At 36.8% G+C, this 20,919-nt stretch overlaps 3 protein-coding genes across 3 annotated transcripts in view; 2 read left to right on the forward strand and 1 right to left on the reverse strand.

Moving 5' to 3' along the window:
- Window positions 1-1,141: 1,141 nt before the first annotated feature.
- On the reverse strand, window positions 1,142-5,035 carry spra (sepiapterin reductase a). The gene is made up of 3 exons (XM_052591681.1): window positions 4,678-5,035; window positions 3,885-4,175; window positions 1,142-2,126 (listed from the first exon to the last, which is right to left on the reverse strand). Exons 1-3 carry the CDS (start codon window positions 4,979-4,981, stop codon window positions 1,936-1,938), a joined length of 786 nt encoding a protein of 261 aa, XP_052447641.1. The 5' UTR covers window positions 4,982-5,035; the 3' UTR covers window positions 1,142-1,935.
- A 984-nt stretch (window positions 5,036-6,019) lies between these two features.
- exosc2 (exosome component 2) lies at window positions 6,020-9,967 on the forward strand. The gene is made up of 9 exons (XM_052591680.1): window positions 6,020-6,188; window positions 6,456-6,557; window positions 6,713-6,758; window positions 6,844-6,933; window positions 8,335-8,400; window positions 9,176-9,244; window positions 9,322-9,498; window positions 9,579-9,707; window positions 9,806-9,967. The coding sequence occupies exons 1-9, from the start codon at window positions 6,058-6,060 to the stop codon at window positions 9,884-9,886; spliced, it is 891 nt and encodes a 296-aa protein (XP_052447640.1). The 5' UTR covers window positions 6,020-6,057; the 3' UTR covers window positions 9,887-9,967.
- Window positions 9,968-12,580: 2,613 nt separating this feature from the next.
- The window catches only part of abl1 (c-abl oncogene 1, non-receptor tyrosine kinase), a 43,792-nt gene continuing 35,453 nt past the window's right edge, over window positions 12,581-20,919 (forward strand). The window contains exon 1 of the mRNA XM_052591672.1: window positions 12,581-13,815. Within this exon, the coding sequence (XP_052447632.1) occupies window positions 13,680-13,815 (136 nt within the window). The 5' untranslated portion in view covers window positions 12,581-13,679. The remainder of the gene's footprint in view (window positions 13,816-20,919) is intronic.

Below are 20,919 nucleotides of genomic sequence, written 5' to 3' on the forward strand. Positions count from 1 at the left end.
TCTATCACTTTTTAGAAATCATAAGAAGTTATACATCACTTGAAAACATAAAATCTCAAAATTCATCCTTTAAAATCCATTTTAAAATCAGACATTGCATTACCATGTAAATGGCACATCAAAATCATGTTAAAAAATGTTTTCAGTCATGAATTATACAAATTTAGGTTTGTATCATGCACATTCAAGTCTGTCTTCAAAAACGTGAGTGACAGTTAACAGGTTAACCAAGGTTTTTTTTTTTTTTTTTTTTCAAAAATATTTTGTACAGATAAATTCTTGTATGTGTGCCAATTAAAGACCATCCCCCAAAAAAATCTGTTCAAAGAGCAAAATAACCTAATCCAGAGTGGGAAACGTCCATAAAAATATGTAGATACACAGTAAAAGTAGTTTAGTCAACTAATATAAATATATATATATATATATATATATATATATATATATATATAAAGTGTGTGAACCACGTTATTTTAATTAAAACAATTATTTTGTGCAGATAAATCCATGTAAATGTGCCCAAAGACCTCTTCTTTTTTACTTCTCAGAAAACAAGACTTCATGTCTTCAATTTCATTATCAAGTTATTGCATCTTAAGACTTTCTCCTCTGATTTAAGACCATTATGGCCTTAATTTGTAAAAGGCCAAATAAAAACTGTTCGAAATTATGAAAACCCGAAATTAAAAAAAAAAAAAAAAAAAAAACTGAAATCTATAAAATCAACCCCTCAGACAAAAACATTCTACAGTTGAAGACAAGAATTATTCCCGAGAATGATTTCTAAGAAATTAGGCCGTTCTGAAAGCAGCTCCAGGCGCTCCCTGACACAGAATGCTCCTTATTTGTCAGGGTTTACATCAGGTGTGTAACATCCAGAGCTTCCAAACGTGATTGATTTTTGGAAAAAGTGCCATCTCTCCAAACATCTGCGTATGTTTCGCCCAACTGTTTACACTAGGAGTGTGGAAAGAATATGAGCAGAAGCATCCAGAGACACCGGACACAATCAACACAAACATGACAAGAGAGAAACACTGCAGGAACACAGCATTCATTCCAGTGATGACAAACACTAGCAGTAAAGGTCAACTGACTCGAATACAGAATCTGCATTATACAAACCCACAGAGACTCACAATGCCATATTATTCATAATATTACATTTTTATTCATAATAATAATCAATAGAATACACATAAAATATATGTTTTGATTACAGAAAAACATTCTTAAAAACTTCAAGTTATAGAAAATAATCGTTATTATTAAAAAAAAAACTAAAAAAAGCTGGCCTCGACTTCAATAATGTAAGTGACATTTATACATGGAAGCTTTCATGTATTTATGACGTGACAAACAGTGAACAATCATGAGTTTGAACACATAATGAAGAACCATTTGGCATACGATCACAGACAGAGAGCTTTCTCCTTTTAGTCCAGTGGCAGTAATGTGAACGTAAAATGCTCATGAAACACCTCAAATAAATCAACACACTATTCCCACAGGCTCATTACTCACATGAATTTCTGATCTACAGCGATACTGAAAATTTGACTGCTTCATAAAAGAAAACTTTGCTTTCTCTTTTCATAATACCTCCGTCTAGTACTTGTACTAATCCGAACAATGTGTGAAACTTTGTATTGAGTACTTCCCGTGTTCCTGAATCACTTGCTGTAGTCCTCTCTTTGGATAAAAACGTCTGTTAAATTAATAAATGTAAATATTTTAAGAAGTATCAATACACTGATTCCAGTGGAGCTTATTGATATTTTTTCAAGGTATGGTATGATATCAAAGGTCCACAACACAAGAACATATCAGATAAATGAGATTCATTGGTTCATTACAGCAGAGAGGGTTCATTACTGTGTCTGCTCTTCAATGGGATGAACACTAGAGAATGGGTGGTTGTTTAAGGCACAACTTCTATAAATCATAGAAGTCCAGATGTGCTCCTGAGGTGTATTTGTCCTCCAGCAGGACCTTGATGAGTTTGTTGATGGACTGCTCACAGGTGAGCAGCTGACCCTGAGCGTGCATGTCGCTGAAGGAGTTCCTCAGAGCGTCGTCTGCAGAGCTGCTCCTCGCCTGCAGCTGCATGTCTGTGTCCAGAGGCCCTGCGGGACGCCACAGTCAACACGTCACAGGATCAGCACAAGAAAGATACTCAAGTAAGAAAGAAAGAGCTGAAATATTCTAAATCACTGAAGGCCTGCCAAAGGCATGAGTTTGAATCATAACTGAACAGTGCCACCTCTGCGTAACAAACCCATGATGCATGGAAGAATGTAATCAAACAGTTCATCAAAGCCAAAGTCACATTTCACAATAATTTTCTGGCACAGTGCATGCATCTGTGCTCTGGAGAACAGAATGGCCAGAAAATCTAAAAATATGGTTATCCTATTTTAGAGAGTATAATGTTTTTAAAGATTTAAGAGTAGGGATTCACGATACTGGATTTTTGACGTTATGCCGATATTTTTCAGCTTATTTGGCCAATACTGATACTAATATATTTCCCTTTTTTTTGGCAACAACTAGTCTCTCCTGTGCAAAAATTATAAGCAGAATATTTTAAATTTTGGTAATTTTTTTTTTTACAAGAACTTATTTGTTAGAATTAAAAAAATATGATTTTTTTGACATTACATTGTCGCTTTGAAAATAACTGTAAATAAACTATATCAATCGGCCCGAAAGATGCAGTGTTAACCCTAATATTTTATTTAAAGGTTTCAAATGTGTAGATGGTCTAAAACAAAATTACACATTACACATTACGTTACACAAAACATATTACACATTAGCGAATAAATCAGTAAATATATATATTTTTTAATAATTCACAAGCGTAGTTTTTGTGATTTTTTGTTCGTGTAAGCTATAAAACTTTAACTTTAAAATAAAAAATGCTCCTTATTTTATTACATCAATTACTGTTGTTTTTTTTCTTTTTTAAATCAGAAACACAGTCTAAATGTTATTTGTGAAAGTGACGTGGCGAAGTGCATTCAAAGTACACACAGACACACACACAGTAAACACCAGGAGCAGTGAGCAGCCATTTTTTGCTGTGGTGCCTGGGGAGCAGTTAGGGGCTCTGTGCCTTGCTCAAGGGCACCTCAGTCGTGGGATTGAAGGCTGGAGAGAGCGCTGTACATTCACTCCCCACACCTACAATACTTGCCTCTATGAGACTCGAACCCGCAACCTTTGGGTTATGGGTTAGATTATCTAACCATTAGGCCACAACATTTTTTTGTGTAGGCTATTGCACTTTAATTTAATTTCATTTAATTAGAAGTAGGCCAGCAGTGCCCCCTACAGATTAAAACTCCATAACGAATGGGGGCCACACTGCTGACGTGATTAATCTCTATCACACCCTGAGCACATGAGGTAACGTTCCTCCTATCACAAGACATGTCATGTTGGCACCATTTTTCATATTGGCTGATGCCCATATTTACATTTAAAGCCATTGTCAGCCAAAACCAAATAATATTGTGCATCCCTAATTTAGAGTCAAATTAAAATATTTGTATGATATTGGGAAATTGCTTAAACTATCTTTGTTTTATAAATGCATGAAAAAAGCAAAATACTTAGCGTTTTTTATTTTTATGGTGAAATGATTAACATGCACAACAAAAGCACTCTTGCTTGTGTCACATTATTAGTGTTCTGACATCAGTGAATCATATAGTCTCTTCATATCAGTAAAAATGTATAATAGCACAATTTGGACTTCATACAGACTTACTTCCCTCAAAAAATCTGAGACATAAACTCAGAGTTACAAAAAGAGACTTTTATTTATTTTTTTAACAAGCATGTCAGTGACTTCTCCCTGTCTGGTCATCATCTCATACCTGGTGCGTAGTTCAGGACTCTGAGATCCGGTTCTTCCTCCGCCAGCACGCGGAACATCATGTCCCGGGCCGCTTTCCCGCTGCAGTACAGAACCCAGGACGGGAAGGGCTGGAGTGCACACAGCGAGCTGACGTTGACAATGACGCGCGTCAGGCCAGTGCGCTGCGGGAGCGCGCGCAGAACTCCCGCGGTCAGACAGAGCGCAGAGCTCACATTCAGCGACAGGTACGAGTTCACCTCATCCACATCCGTGAAATCATGACAGTACCGCGACACATCCCCAAGAGAAGCTGTGTTCACAGGACACAAGACACACGCACCTCATATCACAGCGAGATTAAGTGACAGTGACCAAAAATGAACATTTATTGTTAATTTACTAACGTAGATGAGTTTTTTTTTTTTTTTTTTGAGTAGAAAAGTAAAAAAAAAAAATTTGCTTTAGTTGTTGTCCTTGGTGATTCATTAAATGTTTACATTCAAACCAACAAACTCTCGAGATTTGCAACTGTTTTACCTTCATAATTTCGGTTCATAAGACCTAAATATATCGTCAGGAGCCAATGTATTATTTTTGTGTTAAAGTTGCCTGATATGCTTTTTTTTGGCTCTCGAAGTTAAGGTAGCTATTGACCAGACTTTTATGAATTACCAAGATGCACGATTTAAAAAAAAAAAAAAGAATTTACTTTTTAACTTAAGCAACTGTTGTACATCGGATGCAAATGTGTAGTTCAAGGGAGTGCAAAACGAATGTAGAAAATTAAGTTTGTGAGAATATTAAACTCGCACCTGCATTATTGAAGAGCAGCAGATGATGGATGTCCGGATGGATGTCTCTGATCTCGTCGATCACTCTATCTACACCCGCCTGACACCCTAAATCAGCTGCGACGCATCGGACCGTGAGCCCGGACTCGCCGCGGGACAGATCCGCTCTCAGCTCCTGCAGTCTGTCATCGGATCGGGCCGCGAGGATCAGAACCGAGCCCGCTGCCAGACGAGGCGCGATGGACAGAGCCAGAGCCCGGCCGAAGCCCTTCGACGCTCCGGTGATGATGACCAGCGCTTTACCGAAACCCGATACAGCGCTCATCTCTCTCGGGAACGAGTCGGACACTCGAGCGCTTCTTCTTCTTGTGTGATTTGCGGCAGATTAGACACTTCAAAGACGTATTACTGCCCCCCTCAGTTCATCTGAAGAACTCCATCATCTCATAGATTGAACCCTCAAATAAATACCAGTATTGAGTAAAAAAAAAAAAAAAAAACGTATAAAAACCTTTGCTGTTTGATATTCCTTATTTTCAAGAATCGATTTTAAAGATAAAGATTAGTATCCGTATTCCAACAGATCAGAAATCATGCGGTTTTTTGCTGCACGAAGAATTTCACACTAAATTACATGCTTCACGGTTTCTAATTCTCCACACAAACATCTGCTGTCTGGATGTTTGCCAACCCTTGCCAGCCCATAATACACTGCACAATGCCACAGTTTTAAGGTGCATCCAATATCGCGATTCGTGACGCCCTCGGAAGATTTCATATTAAAACAAACCAACTTTTTATGTTAATATTCTACCGTTTTTTTTAAATTATTAAACGACAAGTGACAGTTCTGAGTGCATGACTGTGCAAACTGCAAAGTAGGCTGTCTCAAACTGTTTTTTTTTGCATTATATATATATATATATATATATATATATATATATATATTTTACCTGAAAGAATGTATATGTTGTATGCACTGATGATGCACTGATTGATGGTGTACTATTGTGAACTAAATGTACGCCATCAAACCAAATCCACTTTATAAATCCACTTAAATCAATAATAAAAATCAATGCGGGCACTCATTTCATTACAAAATAAAAGCTCACAGATTTTACAACACAAATTAAAAAAATAAATATATTTATTTGAGTTGTTTATTTTTATTAAACTAATTAATAATTCAGTATCAAATGCTGATAAATTGAATTGAATGAATTGTCTCAAAGCAGCTTTACAGTGTCAAGCAGGGAAAAAAATGTCAAGAAGACAATAACAGAGATTAATTTTTCCCAGATAAAGTCAATTCATTAATGATTCAAACGAAGACAGTTGAGCTTTTATTATGAAATCGAGTCGCGCGCTCTGCCATTTTACACGTATCCGGTGTAAAGCATGGCGTCGGTGGAGATGAGGCTCCCAGCGGTCCACAAACCCGTTTCACCGGCAGCATCACAGTCCAACCGCGACGACAAACATCTGGTGGTTCCTGGCGATGTCATCACATCTGACACCGGCTTCATGAGGTAAAAACCTGTCCTTACATGAGCGAAAACAGTCTGTGCTGATGAGAGTTACAATCTGACTCACGTGCACACGTCTGTAAATATTAGCATATATTAAAGACCTGAGTTAAGACGGTAATAATAGGTAATATCAGTTTTGTGTCTGTAATATGATTGACTATTCGTGTAGAGTGAGATCGTTTTTGTATTAGAAGCATCAGTCATGTGTCGAGGATGTTATTGGAGAATTTTGTTGTGTGTGTGTGTGAAACTCCTCCTCTTCCTCAGGGGTCATGGCACATACATGGATGAAGACAGACTCACGGCTTCAGTGGCTGGAGAAGTGGAGCGAGTCAACAAACTCATCTGTGTGAGACCACTGAAGACCAGGTGCACACTTACACTGCATTTACACTGTGCTGCATCACATGCTCTCTCGCTCTCACTCACACACTCTCTCTTTCTCTCTCTCTCTCTCTCTCTCTCTCACACACACACACACACACACTCACTCACTCACTCACCGTGTTTCTGTCACTCCGCAGGTATAACGGTGAGGTTGGCGATGTGGTCATTGGCAGAATCACAGAGGTTTGTATTGGTCAGTGTTCTGTGAGAGATCTGTCTCTGGTATTCGAGGCTCTCTGATGATGATGATGTGTCTGTGATGGTCCAGGTGCAGCAGAAGCGATGGAAAGTCGAGACTAATTCTCGTCTGGATTCAGTGCTGCTGCTGTCCTCCGTCAATCTGCCCGGAGGAGAGCTGGTGAGGATATTACACAGCCAGAACATGTGTTCTCACCAAGATCATAGAGCGAACACTGACTAAACATCAAACACAGTAGCCGTGTTTCCACTGTTGGGCCAGTGTGAGCCAGGGCTTAAAACAGGCCGGCTGGGGCTAATAGCCTCGGGCCAGTAGCACCGAGGCCAGATTAGCGCAGCGTTTCCACTGTCGGTCCTGAAGCTCTGCTGCGCTTCACTAAAACACACCCTTTACACGCCTCTCATGAACAATGTCATGAAACCCCATCACTTCACCAACAAAGAGAAGTTATCAGAAAACTAGGAAATAAATCACTGGAACTAGCGCGTTCACAGAACGAACATGATAAAAGCGGCCGTTTGTTTGCATGCCGTGTTAAATATTTAAATTCAAAAGCATCGATGTTTTACTATAAGTGATACATTGATCATAGTTCATTAATTTATCAGAAATTCATTTCTATTTTATTTATTTATTTTTAATGCTTAAGCGTTATGAAAATAGCCTGCTTATTCAGTCGAGTCTGTTTTTGTTTATTTGTAGTCACAGTAGCCTATACGTCACATTTAGAAAGAATGATAATATCTCTATTTTTATAAAAGCTCCCGAACAAAAATCATTATTATATTTATATGACATATGCTACGTTGATGACATATGCTACGATTATAATCCACAACGGATCAAATTATTTCAAACACTTGCTGCTGACTGAAAGTGAGTTTTGAGCTCAGCTTATTTTTATTTTTAATGCTGGTGGTGTTATAGCTTTCTTAAATGGTCCGCAGAGCTGACGCTCTATTTTTATAAAAGCTCCCGAGCAAAAAACATTATATTTATATGACAGGCTACGTGGGAGCTAAACTCTCGAGACGAGACATATGACACTGTTTATAAATGCATAGGTTATAAATATTTCTGCCTTTTTTAGTGATTATAATACACATTGGATCAAGTTATTTCAAACACTTGCTGCTGACTGAAAGTAAGTTTTGAGCTCAACTTATTTTAAAAAGTCTTTAATGCTGGTGTTATAGCTGTTATCTTTCTGAAATAATCTGCGCTGATGCTCTCCAGAGACGGAGAAATTCCGCCTTTGTTCATAACCCCCTCCTCTAGCCCCAGCTGGCCCGCTTTGACCCAAGATTTTCGTTGTGCCAAAAAAAACCTGGCCATTGGCCCCGAGAAAGCACGTGGAAACACGACTGGCCCTGGCATGCACTAGCACACCCGCTTTTGACCCGACAGTGGAAACGCAGCTAGTGATGCTGCCGGGCACAATACTCATTTATTTCATATACTAGTAGTCACAGCAGGAGTCTGAGATGAAGTGCCCATAGAACCAACATCTGACTGTTTGTAGGAGTCCGAGAGAATGAGATGTTGTTGTCTGTGTCTCAGAGAAGGCGATCAGCGCAGGACGAGCTGGCCATGAGAGACTATCTTCAGGAAGGAGATCTCATCAGCGTATCCTCACATCAGTCAGGAAATCATCCTCTACTTGCTTCTTTCACGTTCCTGCCCTGATTGATCCTCATTCATTTCCAATCAGTTACTGTTATTGTGAACGGAAAAAACGAAAATATCACACATTTCAGTAATTGAAATAAATTTGACGTTCGATGTAAAGATGACAAACTTAAAAAAATGAGAAACATTGCCTTGGCAAAAACCTGAAATAAAATAAGTAGTTTAGTAGTTGAAGTTAAACTAAAATTACTGCTAATTATAAAGCTAAATAAACATTTTATACACAAAAACTAATAAAAATGACAAGCATATTAAAAATCTGAAATAAAAATGAATCTGAATAGAAATATAAACAAATGGACAAAAGCACACTTCTAAAAAAAAAATACTAAAACATCAATCGAAATCAAAATCTTCAGAATAGAAGAATTCTTAAATGTGAAAAAATGCACATAAAACATGGACTAGAGCTAATGCTGAAGCTAATGTTGATACACTGTATAAATAATCCTGAAATAACTACTATTTCTCCAAAGCAATACGATTTTTTTTATAGTCAATCATCAAAATGTGATTGTGCCATCTCTCAAATATCTCAATCTAAAGATTTGTTTCATTATTCAATTCTCATCATGCATTAAATGTCTTGTCTGATTGAGGAAGTGCAGTTGTTTGTGACTCTTATTATCTTGATTTTAAGAGTTTATCAGCATCTCTCTTGGATCAGATTTATGATTATTATTGTAATTGTGTTCCTTAACCCCTGTCAAAGGCAGAGGTTCAGTCAATCTTCTCAGATGGCGCGCTCTCTCTGCACACACGCAGTTTGAAGTACGGCAAGGTGAGGATGACGCCCATCACTGTATTAACCGGAGCGGTGTGAGAGGAGTGTGACTGATGCTGTGTTTGTTCTGTCAGCTGGGTCAGGGTGTGCTGGTGCTCGTGTCACCGTCGATAGTGAAGAGACAGAAGACTCATTTCCACAACCTGCCGTGCGGCGCCTCTATAATCCTGGGCAACAACGGCTATGTGTGGCTGTATCCCACGCCGGGACACCAGGACGAGGAGGCCGGAGGATATTACACCAGCATGGAGGTCAGCCTTCTGCTGCTGCTCACCAAACCACACTAACAATACAGAGAGCAGTCCCTAAACACATGGTTTCTCTCGCTCAGCCCGTGTCTTTGGCCGATCGGGAGGTGATTTCCAGGCTCAGGAACTGTTTGTTGGCTCTTGCGGCTCATAAGGTTTTGCTGTACGACACCAGCGTGCTTTACTGCTACGAAGCATCTCTTACGCACCAGGTAAGATTGATAGGATTTCTCATCACGTATTTTATCATCAAGCTCTACATGCATGTCCATGAAGCGTGAAGCTTTGCTCTCGCTTTGTTTCCTTGCAGATTAAAGATATCCTGAAGCCAGAGATCATGGAGGAGATCATTCTGGAAACAAGGCAGCGCCTCGTGGAGCACGAAGGATAAAGAGCTGACTGTCGTTTGATGTTTCATATAAACCCTTGTATAGTTTATTATGTTGGAATAAAGGAGTTTGTCAGAAAACAAGTGGCTTTTATTGCTTCGTGTGAACAGAAACACATCGTGCACAGCGTCTGAAACTCAACAGTCATGACAAAGGTTGAATAGCTCAAACCAGAGCATGGAGGTATGAACGTGTACCTTGAATGCAATGTGAGTCACTTTGGATAAAAGCCTCTGCCAAATGCATAAACATGTAAGTGTGCTAAATAAAAAGTTCACCCACAAAATTTTGAATAGACTGAAAATGTACTGATTTGCAGAAATTTAGCATTCTGTCATTTGCCCATCAATGGATCCTCTGCAGTGAATGGGTGCCATCAGAATAAGAGTCCATACCGCAGATTAAAAACATCACAATAATCCACACCACTTCCGTCCATCAATAAACCTCTTGTGAAGCCAAATGCTTCCATCTGAAATATGAGTCCATAATTAGGCTTCCTCCAGTGAAAAAGTCATCTGGTCTGAATCAGCAGAGAAATATGCAAAGATCAAGCCCCTTTTACAACACAAAACAGTTCTCATCAAATTAAAGAAAGGTGGATTTTAATTTTGAGATGTGATGAACTTTATTTTCAGAAAATGTGTCTTTTTTTTTTTTTTTCGGGAGAACTGTTCCTTTAACACAATTTTCATATTATAGCACTTCTTATAATTGTTAGAAACCGTAATGGAAGATTGTGTATGCGCAGTTATACTAGTGATGGATTTACACGTGTAATTTCTCAATCTCAGACACTTTGCTTGTCGAGTCAGTGTACTGTTCGAGAGTTTCTGTGGTTTGTTCGTGCGCTGCAGTATCAGGCCGCTAGAGGGCGCTAATAGTCACAATCACATTACAAACACATTTGCAACGTGTTTATGAAATAAAAAATATATTTTGTTCCACTCCTTTTAGTGGTTAGCTCACAGTTTAAAACTGCAAACTAACTTCATTTCTTAATTAAAGACAAAAGTGTAAAAACTTTTGAGTAAAAAAAAAAATATGATCATAAATCTGATATTGATGAGCTGTTAGTAAATGAATATGATTGTTTTTAAAGATATACAAATACAGCCTGGGGGAATTGGGGCAACAATAATAAACATATTTGCAGGTTTATTTTTCCATCTAAAAGTAGTTTTTGTTAAAAGAACTGAAGCGATTTTTTTTTCAATTGCAAAAATATAGATTTAAATTAGTTTAATCCATATATCAAGAAAGATGGAATTCAAAACCTGCTTATTATATTAGAGAGTGTACAACATTCAGTTTTTTTAGAGAGACAACTTAAAGTATGGCTTAAGGGAAATCAAATATGCGATCACTGAATTTGGTCACTTCGTTTATTTCTATGGAGTGTGATGCAATTATATATTTATTGTATTGTTTGTAATGGAGTATTTTTTTTTAACACCATCCTGCCCAGGGATAAAGAAATAATGTTAAATAAATCAAAATAAAAAAAGGAAAGAGAAATACAAATATTACTAACTAAATAAAATGTGCCAGGGGCAAGTAGACATTTACAAATAACAAATAAAAATACAATCGGATACTAAACAATATCAAGGAATGGGATTGTTTTTCTTTTCCTAATTGAATACTCGAGTAAAAAAAAAAAAAAACATTTAAGTAAATAAAACACAAACAACAATTGTCATCATTGTCAAATCATATAACAATACAACAACAATCCAGGGTCCTTCAGTCTTTCAGTCCAGAGGAAGCCAAAGCCATTGTTCTTAAAAGTCTAGCAACTGAAGCAATTATTATTATTAATAAAATTATAAAACAATTTATTATTACTATTATTTATTTATTTATTTATTTATTTTATTAAAGGGAGAAACAAGTACCGAACAAATCATAGCATAAAATAATATAGTCTAAGTTGTAACGGGATCCAAAAATTCTATCACAATATTTTAAACATAATGACTTTTTGTTTTTTAACAATTCCATAGAAGACATAAAACGATCGAATTCAGCTATAAACAACATAAACAATGTGGATGGATTTAACATCTTTCCTTATGTATATAAAATTTTGCCAGCAATGTAAATTAACAACATATTTACGAACTTTGTTACCTTTGTTTTCATTATACACAATAATATAATTTAATGTAGAAATCTTTACTAAATTAAAAATAAAATGTGCCTATTCCCTCCAAAAGTTTTGAATAATTTTACATTCAAAGAAAAAATGAGTCACCAGCTCTCTCTCACTTTTATAAAAATAACATAAAGCATTAATATCAGAGTATCTTGAAATTATTTTTAAAAGGTACTTATTTAGTTTTATTACTGATACAATATTTAAAGGGAAGCAGTCTTTCAATTAATATTATCAATAACAGTTTCAAATAAAATCATCTAAGAGATATTAATAGTTAAAATATGTTTGTTATTACATATTTTATCAGTCAGCTCAGCATCATCTAATGTTTTAGATTATTCATTATTATAGAGTTATTATAGACTTAACCAGCTGAAGGGTAAGAGGAATAGCTTTAATAACATAATGAAATCCCTTAAATTGGACAGGACAACTGTGGGTTAGCATAAATGGTTCATAAGTTAAAACATTCTCATAATTATCAATCATATTCATAAGGGGATTAATAATAATAATAATAATTGATTCTGAAGCGATTGTTGGCGGAAGAACGAGGTGTGTGACGTCACGAGCGCAGCTCGCGTGCGCGAATATGGCGGTTCCTGCAACGACGAACGACTCCAAGAAAAGTGCTGGAAGTTATGAAACATGACAAGAATCGGCATTAAAAGACTGCGGAAGAGTCCAGCGGTTGTTCGGTGAGGAAACGAGCAAGACAGGAGAGACGTAAGGACGAAGCGAAAAGAGTTTACGGTCGCCTGCGGAGCGCGCGAGGAGAGAGAGACACGCGGAAGTGACGAGAGACTTGAACAACTACAACTCAAACAAACTCCAACTAAACACTACAAATCAAAGTTACCGGAACCGATGATTAAATCGTGATAAATCTGTGCGGAAGCGCGTTTGAGTGTTTCTGTTAGGGTTCAGACAGTTATATGACTCTTATTTTGTATCTACTATTACTTGTGTTTTATTAACTCCATCTGAAGGCGTTTAGTTCGGAGTTATTTACGTCAGTGACGACGATTTACTCGTTTACAGATGAAGCAGATGTGCAAGAATAACTACTGACTGATACTGAATGACACTACAGACTCGTCTAACAATCACTACCAAAGATACACAACATCGTTTTAGCACTTGTTTAGCATTTATTGGACTGTAACGCATCAGGCCATGTGAATGAATTATTGACATGTCTGATGTGTCAGTGGTTTGTGATGGGAGCCATTCATATTGATGTGACGTCACCATGATTGACAGCTCAACACGACTGTGCACAGAGTTGATGTTTTCAGTGTATTTGCGCTGGAGATTTCAGTGAGGGGGACAAGAGCATCCTCATGCATTGATTCTGACCCCAGAAACGGATGCACTGTCCTCACCGCTTTCTGTTGTGTGAGAATGACATTACTTTTAATCCCTCAGTGCATTGAAACACACTGCTCTTTTACATCTGCTTGTATGCAGTTTGAGCTTTTAAAGCAGTGATCTGCTCTGAAATCAGTCATCCAGCAGTCGATGCACGACTTGCACAGAGGAGCAGGCTGGACTGTCCCCGTCTTGCCGTCTTCAGTAACGTCCTGCTCGTCTCTAGCTGCTGGAGTGTGATCCTCATCCGCTGTGTGTCCCTTATGGGGCAGCAGCCAGGGAAGTTGGTCGGGGACCAGAGGAGGCCGAGTCTGCCGGCACTGCCCTTCATCAAGGGAGCAGGGAAGAGAGAGACCTCACGGCAGGGAGCGCAGCACTTCAATGTGTTCACCGTCCATGGTGAGTTCAGCTTCATACACTTGAGATGTAATAACCTCTGCTGTTCACCTATATACACACCAGGTCATGTGACTGCATGTGTAGAGGTGTGTCATTCATAAAGTTCATCCATCATCCATAGGCTTCAGTCCTTCAGTGTGAAGACTGACAAGGGCAGCAACTGATAAACCAACAAATATTTACCCTGTTTGAGATCAGTAGAGTCACAGCTTCGCTTGTTCGCTGTTTTCAGATTTTTTTTAGTCTGAGCAATATTGTTATATTTAATGTAAACTCGCATAAATAAAATTAGGGCTGCACAATATTGGGAAAAAACTGACATTGCAAATGTATTTATTTATATACTGTTCTAAAAAAAATTACCAGAAGACTTGAATAGCTATATTATGAAAGAATTAATCATTTTAGAGTTAGTGGAATGATTTTGGTGGGAAGTACAAATGCAAAGAAAATAAAAGTCATTTTCTAAACAAGCTGAAAAGTAGCCTAATTTTTACTCTGATTTATGTATGGGTGTATTTATTTATTTTGGAGTATTTGGGCTGAACGATTTGGGAACAACTTGAAGAATAATGTTGTTCATTAATGGATTCTTTCAGGAACCATTGAAATTAGTTTTTATAGGTCACATTCCCAAACATTTTGACCAATTTAATGACTGTGCAATTATAATTTTGGTGGTTTAATATTATATAATTTATAAATAAATAAATATATACATACAGTGTCATATGTATATATGAACAATGTCAGTAATTATACTGTAAATTTAGAAAAATTGGGTAATAAAAATAAGTGTAATTTCCAAATGTTTAAACAACGACCATCATGCTTTTATTTTAAAGGGGTTGGTGGCAAATAACAACATGTGTTGCCAGTTTCAGCGTGAGGCTTGGCTCTGTGTTCACTTGCACGCATACAGCTCATGATATACACATCTCTGAATGGATCGATTCGCTGTAAATGAACCAAGACACTGAAACATGGTAATAAAGCATACATTTATTAATCTAAATCACAGTCCGTGATATCGCTTTATTTTGAAATATCATGCATCTCTAAATAAAAGTAATAGTTTCTTTCACAAATATCTTTTGAACGGTAATGTATCTGTGCTGTTAGAGCAGCATCATATTGCTCACCCTACTTTCTAATTATTGGTATTGACCTTTGAACCAGGCTCTCAGATTGTGTTTAGTGGTTCAGGCTACATAAAGGCTTGCTGTCTCAGTCCCTGGTAGGCTTCATTAGTCGCTCTGTAAGGTACTGATGAGTGCAGACAGATGAAACTGTGGCAGTGCTGCAATGTTTTCTGCTGTGATTCAAGCCGGATGCGTTCAGACATTTAGCGACCTGTCAGCGACGTGCTGCTGCTGATGTAATCTGGTTTTAGGAGCGAGTGCTCTGGGTCGTGTTTTTACAGTTATTCTCACAGTCTTTCAGAAGTGAGGTTCTGCTGTATTAATGGAGTGATTTTGAGCTGATAGTGCCGCTGCGGTTTGTATTGTCCAGTGTTTGTATGGTGTAAGACAGGGATAGGCAACTCCGGTCCCGGAGGGCCACTATCCTGCGGAGTTTAGATTCAGCCCTCATAAAAACTCACCTGCTTGTATCTATCTAGTAATCCCAAAAACTAGAGATGTTCTGATACCCTTTTTCTCTTCCCGATACCGATTCCGATACCTGGGCTCAGGGTATCGGCCGATACAGAGTACTGATCCGATACCTGGGTGTGTGTCTTTAAATACAGCTGTATATACTACTAGCCCTGTGTAAATTGCTAGAATTATTTTATGTTGTGCTTCTACTGATCCCTTTATTAAACATGAATAAATACATGGTGAACTACTGTATTCATTACAGTATTTTTATTGTCTGACATGAATTTGACAGTATTATTTATTTTCTTAAGCGAAAAAGAACTTCAAATGAAGCCAAAAATCTAACATCGCAAACTAAAAAAGGTATTTTAGTTTTACAATATAACTGTATAAAAAACTGCAACAAATAAGTCCAGGAATATAAAAAATGATATATTAATCAGACAATCTCTTTACAACAAAACAAGTAAAAAACAAGCAACCGTCTAGGCATAATTATTATTATTAATAGAGACGTATTATTATTATATATTATTAGCTACAACAGTAGCTTAATATATTGTCAATTTACTCACATCAAACCGAACATTTATTTTGATGGGTTGCCATGAAGATCTTTGAGTGTCTGTGTTTATGATATGACAGTTTTCTCAAATGAAATGGTAAATTCTCATGAAGTGACGGTTTATGCGTTCGTGTCCTCATATAGTGACACACTGCAGAGACTACAAAACAGCGAGCTCCTGCATCTGCGCCCGTCACCTACAGATATGTAGAATTTGCAGGAGTAATATTTAAATAGTATTTTGCAGTTTAATATTCACAGACACTAGTATATATTCTGCTACAGACTGGAGCCCTGCGCTTTGACTAACACGGAAGCGACTGAACGCAGCTGCGGGTACCGAATATACTCGGTAGTCGGTAACTACCGGTACTACAGAGACATACTGCTAACCACTGATCTATAATACAGAAGCAGCTTCACTGTCTGTTGGCAGTTTAGAACGCGATCAGCGATCCAGTCATATATAGATCACTGCTGCTAACGCGTTTACATTTCTTCTTCACTGCTCTAAACAGGGGTTGCTTGTGGCAACACAAGACAACTTTCTGTGTTTGCAATGCATTCTGAGCAGCGAAGAAGAACCGTGCAGCGGTTAGGCAAAGCTAGCGGTCATAACTAGGTCTTGTTTAAGAAAATGGTATCGGATCGGTATATGGGTTCATGTACTCGCCAATGCAGATGCCAGAATTTGTTGTGGTTCTTCATGCTGTCCGTGCATGGCTGTGTTTGTCGGCCAGTTCAATTCAACTTCACATTCTCTGTTTTGTTAAAATGTTTATTTTTAATGAAAAACAGAACAATTATAAAACAAACTAAGACCAATTTATTATATATATATATATATATATATATATATATATATATATATATATATATATATATATATATATATATATATATATATATATATATATATGTGTATATATTAGCTTTTGCTTTCCACTTTGACACCAGATCACCTACAATACTAATTAAATTTAATGACTACAATAGAAATTTATCACTAGAGACGTAACAACAGTTTTGAATCTATCCAAAATCGAAAGTCAGCAAAGTCCATTTTTAAAGTGTTCTGAAGGTTCGAAAGGTAAACTTAAGATTATCTAAGTGTACTCAACTGTGCAATCTTTAGACACCATGAATATGAACTAAAATGTGCTTTTAACTAGGACTGGACGAAATGGCTAAAATTTATATCACAATATATTTCTTAATGTCGGTCAATACGATATATATATATCCAATACTGATATTAAGATATTAACACTCATAAAAATTGCCAAGAATGCCCACAACAGATGTCTGTGCATACAAAATTATGAAAAATGAATTTGACATGTGTATGGCACCTCATATGAAACCATAGAATATTTTAGAAGAAAAAAAAACACCCAGCACAAATAACTTAATGTTCACCTTTTATTTGCATTTAGCCTTCATGCAAACAAGAAATGTGAAATCATTGTCAAATAATCGTTTTATAGACTCACGGTCACTCACCTAATTTTTTTTGATGAATAGAAAGTTCAGAAGAACAGCATTTATCTGAAATATAAATATTTTGTAACTTTATAAATGTCTTTATCATCACTTTTTATCCAATTTAGCAGTGGATAAGGCAGATTAAATTGGGTAATTAACATTATCCAATTTAGCAGTGTATAAGGCACATGCCTTTGGTGTGAGAGACCCGGGTTCGAATCCACTGTGAGACACCAATGTGTACCTGAGCAAGACACTTAACCCCTAGTTGCTCCAGAGGTGTGTGACCTCTGACATATATATAGCAGTTGTAAGTCGCTTTGGATAAAAGCATCAGCTAAATGAATAAATGTAAATGTACTTAACTGTTTTAAATATTGATGATCAGCAAAATGGCATGTTAAAATGTGTTCTGGATCATTTGAAACAGAATACTGGAGTAATGATACTGAAAATTCAGCTTTGATCACAGGAATAAGAAAGAATAGAAAGCAGTCATTTTAAATAATATTTATTTTAAAATATTTTTTTTTTTTTTACAGTTTTTGCTGTACTTTGGATCAAATAAACACAGTCTTGGTGAGCATTCTTAAAAAAAAAAATACATTCAAATCTTAATGTTTAAAAACTTTTCACTGGTAGTTGTATGCTGATTATTCTTATAGATTGAAACAAATGTGCTTTAGCTAGTATAAAGAGTATGAAAAGTGCTGTGAGTTGCTGCAGAAAAGAAGAGCAACAACAAAACCATGTTCCTGGAGACAGGCTTATTATTGAAAATGCGGTGAAGGTGAATGTCTGCCAGCAGGTGGTGCTTTGAGAGCGGTAGAACTAGCGCTTTTGCCAATAATGGCTCTAATCAAATCAGCTCCGCTCATGAACGCTTCTTTATCAGGTAAAATGAAATATAAATGCCATTGAAACTTTTCTGAAGACAGTTGGTTCCATTTAGAGATGCATTAATATAAAACAACGTTGACATGTTTTAATTTTGAATCATGCAGTGCTGATGTTTATTCAACATAAACATTAAATCAAATGCCACAAATAAATAAATGCATTGGAAACACTGGTAATGTATACTGAAATATCAGAAATGTGTTTAAAAATCATATCACCATTACTGAAAAAAATATATATTGCGATACATATTGATATTGAATTATTGTTCAGCCCTATTTTTTAACATACTATCTTTGTTTTAAAAGTGTATTTAGCTACTACTTGTAGTACACTTGAGTGTACTAGTGTATGAAAGATGGGTTCAAGTATACTATAAATGGTGACTAAATACATTTTTAAAGGTGCCATGTGTTATGTCTGGCAAAAAAAATCAAGTCATACTCCACATTCCATACCAGATGGGGGCAGTATGCCTCAATAAAGTGAATTGGTCTACTCTAGAGTAACAAACGAGAAATGGCGTAGTCTCTATGCTCCGCCCCTACCTTCACAACAACCCTAAAGCCATAGCCGAAGCCTAAGAGGACGTTTTGCCTCCAGAGGAACGTTGGGGGATGTCAAGTGATTTTGAAACATGACATCTTCAAGCTACTCCCCTTCACCTTTACCAGTGAATATGTTCATATTCGTTTTGATCATATTACATTTTGAGTTGTATATACACATTATTTGAATTAAATTAATTTGACAGACAGCATTCTGACAACATCATTGGTCAACATCAGACAGCTGATGTTGACCAAGCTAGCGCCAACCAACGTAACCAGAGCTGCCAACTCTCAAGCATTCACCGTGAGACACACGCAATTGACTCTTTTGACACGCTTTCACGCCACACATCAAGAGTTTGGTAACTGTTCTCATTTTAAAATTACTCAAACATTAACCAAGATGTGCTAGTATTGTTGCCGATACTTGTCTTTGTCTTATACTCCATATAACTCCATATACAAGACAGAAACTAACCTTTTTTTGCACAGGCCTATCTAAAGGGTTAATGGTCCCACATAGTGAGCAACCATAGAATTTACAAATTTTACCTCTTCCCAACAGGGAAAACCACCAACAATCAAGAATGCATGATTATATGGTGTCATGACTTTGCAATCAAAAAATGTCAAATGGGGCAAAAACAGCCAGGAACAACAAATGAGGGACAAAACATTTTAATCTAATGCTGCACAAAAACTAACAATGTATCAAAGCCAATGTTGTTACTAATCGTTGACATGTCCAAGACTATGATAAAAGGTACAAGAATATCCAGTCTACAATACCTTTTTATACTGAAAATAAGTCATTTTGTGTGTGTTCCCCCCCCCCCCCCCAAATCAGTGACATAATTTATGAACTTGGTAATTAAATCTTGGATTTTTTAAAAACATTTGGTAGTTTTGATCAGGACAGAGGTTGATTAATAGATTTCTGCAAAAAAATAGGAAAAAATATTTATCTGATAAATTTTTAAAGGAGTTTAATTTAGTGGATGTTTTCATCCACGAACATAACGAAAGGGTAGTGAAATTGCCCACAGTTTACTGTTGAGTTTTTGAAAATTTTCAAAGCATTTTCCAAAAATATGTGTGAAAATAAGATTCGTCACCAAAAATCATTCCATTTGCTGAAACAAAGAGAAAGCTGTGGCCAAATTAAGACTCAACTTTACCCCCTAGTGGACAAAAACGTCCCCAATAATGCGTAAGGGTAAAAAATAAAATAAAATCCCCCATTAATATTGTGGCAGTTTTTTTCTCTGTGGTATCAAAATGGTATCGAATATCGATATTTTTCAAGGTATGAAATTCCAGTATCATGACCGTATTAGTTGAGAGGTGTGGGCAGTGTTTTTGCAGGCGTGTCATTCTGCATGTTTAACCGTGAATTAAAGTGGTTGAATGCACCTGGGAGGGATGTGTCATTATCACAGGCCTGTGGCGGGGGCTTGTAATCAGTGATGGTCTGAATGGCTTGCCACAGGCTCCATGTGTCTCTGCTGTCTGCACTTGACTGAGTTGTTGTTGGATATTTAATAAGAAATCAGTTCATGTTTGATACAGGAAAGACTATGCAGTGTTTTATTTATACACTCTCTTCAATTTCTTTATTTCTTACTATGTTACATAAACCTACTGTAACTGAATAAAGTTTATTTATTTATTTGTTCCGTTGTGTTTGTAATTATCCTCTTTTTCTTATTTTTTATAATAATAATAAAAAAACATATATTGAGACATATCTAGGGGTGACCCGAATAGTTGACGATTCGATGCTTCGATCCGAGGAGCCTGATTCGACTACCAAACTAACAGTCGAATATTCGTGGGGTGTTATTGATTATGCCATTCTGACTAAATGGGGGAGCTCAAATGTCTGATTTCACATAGAACTTACGGTTTTCTCCCAATGAGTTAATATGCAGCCTATTATGATAAAGCCGTGAATAAGAATCTTAAAAGACAGAGGCTTCGAACAGGTAGGGTACAAATGATT

This window comes from Carassius gibelio, chromosome A5 (assembly GCF_023724105.1).
Source record: "Carassius gibelio isolate Cgi1373 ecotype wild population from Czech Republic chromosome A5, carGib1.2-hapl.c, whole genome shotgun sequence".
Taxonomy (NCBI): Eukaryota; Metazoa; Chordata; class Actinopteri; order Cypriniformes; family Cyprinidae; genus Carassius; species Carassius gibelio.

Excerpts from the sequence above, each read along its gene's own strand:
- spra (XM_052591681.1), bottom strand. The coding sequence starts at position 4,981 with ATGAGCGCTGTATCGGGTTTCGGTAAAGCGCTGGTCATCATCACCGGA. Across the intron at positions 4,176-4,677 it reads GCTGCTCTTCAATAATGCAG|CTTCTCTTGGGGATGTGTCG; the intron begins GTGCGAGTTTAA and ends CTGTGAACACAG. Across the intron at positions 2,127-3,884 it reads AGTCCTGAACTACGCACCAG|GGCCTCTGGACACAGACATG; the intron begins GTATGAGATGAT and ends GGCGTCCCGCAG.
- exosc2 (XM_052591680.1), top strand. The coding sequence starts at position 6,058 with ATGGCGTCGGTGGAGATGAGGCTCCCAGCGGTCCACAAACCCGTTTCA. Across the intron at positions 6,189-6,455 it reads TCTGACACCGGCTTCATGAG|GGGTCATGGCACATACATGG; the intron begins GTAAAAACCTGT and ends CCTCTTCCTCAG. Across the intron at positions 6,759-6,843 it reads TCATTGGCAGAATCACAGAG|GTGCAGCAGAAGCGATGGAA; the intron begins GTTTGTATTGGT and ends GTGATGGTCCAG.